Below are 5,035 nucleotides of genomic sequence, written 5' to 3'. Positions count from 1 at the left end.
TGTGCGCGTGCGCCAGGAGCCCAGGCCCGCCCCGCCCCGCCCCGCCCGGCCCCGGCCCCGGCCCCGGCCCCGGCCCCAGCGTGCGAGAGTCTTCGCTGTCGCTCCGGGGCGCGGTCCGCCCTCGGCTGGGGTCGGGTCCTGCGGCTGCTGTGGTGTCCGGTGTTTTGGTGGGTATGGGTTAGCTGGCCACCAACTTGCTGGCTCTCCCCGGGCTGTTTCCCCTCTTTCCAAGCTGGCGGTTCTCCCTGCTCTAGCCTCTGCCCACACCTTTCCTCTACCGGAGGAGAGATACCGAGATCATAAGTGGAAGCTTAACTCTTTGAGCCACAGGAGTGATCCCCCCCTTCTTAAAAATTAAAGGTAGGGGCCCGGCATCGTGGCGTACCTGGTGAAGCTGCCTCCTGGGACACTGGCATCCCATGTCGGCCCTGGTTCATGTCCGTATGCTCGCTCTTTCTTTTCTTCTCTCTTTTAACATTTATTAATTTGAGAGGTAGAGTTACAGACAGAGAGGGAGAGACAGAGAGAAAGATCTTCCATCCACTGGTTCACTCCCCAAATGGCAGCAACCGCTGGAGCTGGGCCAATTGAAGCCAGGAGCTTCCTTCAGGTCTCCCACGTGCTGGTGCGGGGGCCCAAGCTGCTTTCCCAGGAGCAGAGAGCTGGGTCAGAAATGTAGCAGCCGGGTGCTGTGGCGCAGCATGTTAAAGCACTGGCCTGAAGTGCCGGCATCCCATATGGGCATCGGTTCTAGTCCCGGCTGCTCCTCTTCTGATCCAGCTCTCTGCTGTGGCCTGGGAAAGCAGTAAAAGATGGCCCAAGTCCTTGGGCCCTTGCATCTGTGTGGGAGACCCGGAGGAAGCTCCTGGCTCCTGGCTTCGGATAGGTGCAGCTCCGTCCATTAAGGCCATCCGTTTGGAGTGAACCAACGGATGGAAGACCTCTCTCTCTCTCTGCCTCTCCTTTCTCTGTGTAACTCTGACTCTCAAATAAATAGATAAATAAATCTTAAAAAAGAAAAGAAGTGGAGCAGCCGGGAATCAAACTGATGTCCATATGGGATGCTGGCGCTGTAGGCAGCAGCTTTACCTGCTATGTCCACAGAGCTGGCCCTTGTACATCCTTTTAAAATGGGATAGGTTAGAGCCTCTTATATTATACAACTTAATTTCTTTAGTATATTCACAAGGTTATACTTCTACATGGCATTTAAAACATTTACCCAAATCCTAACGTACTTAAATCTGATTACTAACAATTTAAGACTTGAAATCACTAAATGTGTGGGTTTCTTATGTATATCTTTTTTTTTTAAATAAAGATTTATTTATTTACTTGAAAGAGTTACAGAGAGAGAGAAGGAGAGGCAGAGAGAGAGAGAACTTCCATCCACTGGTTCACTCCCCAATTGGCCTCAATGACCAGAGCTGCACTGATCCGAAGCTGGGAGCCAGGAGTTTCCTCCAGGCCTCCCATGCAAATGTAGGGACCCAAGTACTTGGGCCATTTTCTACTGCTTTCCCGGCCTACAGCAGAGCTGGATCGGAAGTGCAGAAGCCAGGTCTCGAACCGGCGCCCATTTGGGATGCCAGTACTGCAGGCGGGCTATGCCACAGCACTGCTATGCCACAGCACTGTGTATCTTTTTATGTATACAGCCTTATGTATATCTTTTTAAAAACTTATTTGAAAGGCAGAGAGAGAGAGAGAGAGAGAGAGAGAGAGAGAAAATCTTCTATCTGCTGTTCACTCCTCAAATGCCTACAACATTGCCATGGCTAAAATCAAGAGCCAGGAACTCCATCTGGGTCTCCCACCTGAGTGGCAGGAACTCTGCTGCCTCCCAGGATACACATTAGCAGGAAACTAGACTGGAAGTGGAGGTGGGACCCCACCTAGGCACTCCAGAATGGGGTAAAGGTATTCCAAGCAGCAGCCATCCCTTTTATGTATATCTTTGTTTAATTGCATTATGGCCAAGAATGTTTTCTCTGGTATGAATCTTTTGAATTATTTTATGGCAGCTGTGTGAATACTAGGAAGGAAATTATATGGCTTAGTTTATGACTTTTTTTAAAAAAGTAGTTATTGAGTTTCCTTGATGTTATTTTATTGTGTTTGAGAATGTGTCAGGGCCAGCGTTGTGGCTCAGTGGGTTAAGCTATTGCCTGCAGCGCCAGCATCCTATATAGGTGCCTGTTCAAGTCCCATCTGCTCCATTTCTGATCCAGTTCCCTGCTAATGTGCCTGGGAACCTGTACCAAGCTAATGTGCTTGGGCCCCTGTACCTGCGTGGGAGACCCGGAAGAAGCCCCTGGCTCCTGGCGTCAGATCAGCACAGCTCCAGCTGTTGCGGGCAATTGGGGAGTGAGTCAGCAGATAGAAGACCTCTCTCTGTCCTTCCTGTCTCTGTGTAACTCTTTCAAATAAATAAATAAATCTTAAAAAAAAAAAACCTAGCCATAAAATCTATGCAAGTTAGTGGTTGCCTGAATTTGGTGGGGAAGCAGGGATTGGAGGCAAATGGGCCTGCGGAATCTTTCTGAGGTGATAAGAATGTTCTAGAATTGCACTGAGGAGTCAATTTTACAACTCTGTAAATTATAACTTGAAACACATGCATTTTATGGAATGTAAATTATACTTCAATAAAGCTATTAAAAAATAACAAAATGCAGCCCCCGGCAGGAGCATTTGGGAGCAAATGCTGGACCTTGAGGGGTGGCCTCAACTTCTGCAACCCAACCCCATTCTAGCTGAGGGCTGCAGCCCTGGCCCTGGGTCATGCCTCCTGCACCCCCACGTGTGTCCTCTGCACGGCTCAGGTCTACCTGGGCAAGTCAGTGTAAGCCCTGCCTGGCCTGGCCCAGCATCTTCCGTGTCCCAGCCAACCTACAGGGCCTTGTACTCCCCTGCCCCACCCTGATGGGTCAGGTTTCCCAACCTTGCTGACCATGGCCTGGGTGGATGTCAGGAGGCTCCAGTGGTGGGGAGGGGTCCCATTAAAGCACCGCACACAGTGTGAGTTTCATTTCCTTCACGGGTTTATTAAGGCATTGAGCACAGTGTGATTTTAGCCATGTGAAATGAAGATGAGGAATAGGTCAGGACCCGAGGGAGGTGCTTTCGGGTTCCTGACAAGGATGAGCTGGAGAAGCACACCTGGGTGCTGTGCAGCTCCCACACTAGTGCCGCTTTCCGCCCGTGTCTCTGGCAGGAGGTCCAGGCTCAGGGGCTCTCAGAAAGCACCTTCCAGTTCCATCACTTGGTGCCAAGTGGCAGGTCAGAGCCCTGGCCTACCCAGCTGCAGGAGAGCATCCCGTGGCTGGAGGGACCCGCTCTGGCCCTGCCGCAGAGGCAGGAGGCAAGTGGGGGCAGATGTGAGTGCCTCTAATGCTAGGCAGGGGCCGTTGGCTTGAGGCAGCTCCCGTGGGCAGAGAGGAAGATAGGAGTGGCCGTGTCTCCCGGGCCCCAGGAGCGGCTGCTGCCAGGAGACCCAGGCCCAGGGACTCTTTCTAAGGCAACTGTGTCGGCATCAGCCTTCTTTCCACTTACAACCCGCTGCTTCTGGGGTAGACGGGAGGGGCTTGTCTTTAATGAGAAATCAGGAAAAGAGGAAGGGAGGGAGGAGACAGAGGCCTCAGCCAGAGCTGCAGGGCTCAGCCCAGGGCCCCAGACTGCTCGTGGTCACTGGAGGTGCTGAACTGTCTCTCGACCTTCTTTTGGTCCTTGATCTTGAGCCCAATGTCCACCCTCTTTTCAAAAAAGTTGACCAGCACAGACTCTGTCAGGATGGAGGCCAGGATCTGCTCGAAGGAGATGCACCAGTCCGTGTCCACAGTGCCCCCGAGGCGTGCCGCAGCCGTGGGGCTGCGGGCCTCCCCGCCCACCAGCACCGTGTCATCCGCGAGGTCCTCACACTGCAGGGAGCCCGTGCTGACCACCGAGTAGGAGGACATGGACATGTCGTCTTTGGTTTCGTCGTCGGACAGAAGCTGGGAGGGCGAGCCCTGCCCCTCACCACTCCCCCCCTCCACCACCATCTGGCTCTCCTGTGGCGCCTTCCCCAGGTAGGTGTCTCCGCCGGCTTTGGCCTGGGGGTCCCCTGCGGCTGGTGGCTGGGGCTCCTGTGCTGGGTCCTGATGGGGTTCTGCCGCTGGGGGCGCGCCCTCCTTGGTGGCACCGTCCTGGTCCCCGCTGGGGGTACTGTCCCCGGGCTTCCTGCCGTTGCGGCTCGAGAACTTCTTCCCCACCTCGCCGATGCGGAGGAGGAGGCTGGCCACTGTGGCGATGGCGTGGTACAGGTCCTGCTCCAGGGGGTCCTCGCTGAACATGTTGTACAGCGTCTTACACAGCTCAATGAACTGCTCCTGTTAGGGAGGAGGGCAGAACAAGGAGATGGTCAAAGACAGGTTGGGAGACTCTGGCGCTCACTGCACGGATGCTGCGGGCCCTGGAGCTGGTGCTGGGACGCTGTCCTATGACTCGACCTGTGCCTTACTCCCATTTCACAGATTAGGACATGGAGGCCGAGGGGAGAGTGACCTGAGCAATGCAACACATTGCTTACGAAGCTGTCCCTCAGCAGCGGAAAGCGTGGCTCTGGGATGGGCCCTCAGTGCTCCGATGTGCAGTCCTGGTGGCGGAGACGTGTGACTTTCTAACCCTGGTCCCAGCCAGGGCTTCTTCGGGGGTTTTGGGCTCACCCTTGACTTCCTGTGTTCTCAGGCAGAAGCAGCTTCAACTCTGTCCTTTAATGCAGCTCTTTAGAGGGTGACGATGAGGTGTGTGCTTCCTGCTCAGCTGAGGGGGTTGGGGTGGGGAGGGTCCTGAGTCGCTGAGCCACACATCCAGGCATCCTGGCCCAAGAGTGGGTAAAGCCTCATTCTGTGGGGCACCCCATTCCTCAGGCCTGTGGTTGCTCAGCCTGAGCCCAGGGGCTGTCCCTCCCCGGCAGCAAGAGCCTTGGGAAATGGAGAGCAGGCTGTGGGAGGGGACAAGAGAGCCCATGGGTGCAGAGTGCCTGGGCAGTAAT

At 54.7% G+C, this 5,035-nt stretch overlaps 1 protein-coding gene across 7 annotated transcripts in view; it reads right to left on the bottom strand.

Moving 5' to 3' along the window:
- Positions 1–3,026: 3,026 nt before the first annotated feature.
- Positions 3,027–5,035, bottom strand: part of TBC1D9B (TBC1 domain family member 9B) — a 45,674-nt gene continuing 43,665 nt past the window's right edge. For all 7 annotated transcript variants that reach the window (XM_070076508.1, XM_070076509.1, XM_070076510.1 and 4 more), the window contains one exon: positions 3,027–4,370. In XM_070076508.1, the coding sequence (XP_069932609.1) occupies positions 3,660–4,370 (711 nt within the window). In that variant the 3' untranslated portion in view covers positions 3,027–3,659. The remainder of the gene's footprint in view (positions 4,371–5,035) is intronic.

The sequence above is a fragment of the Oryctolagus cuniculus genome, chromosome 6, assembly GCF_964237555.1.
Source record: "Oryctolagus cuniculus chromosome 6, mOryCun1.1, whole genome shotgun sequence".
Lineage (NCBI taxonomy): Eukaryota > Metazoa > Chordata > Mammalia > Lagomorpha > Leporidae > Oryctolagus > Oryctolagus cuniculus.
Note: the sequence above shows the minus strand (reverse complement) of the source record. Positions and strands in the feature narration are given on the sequence as shown.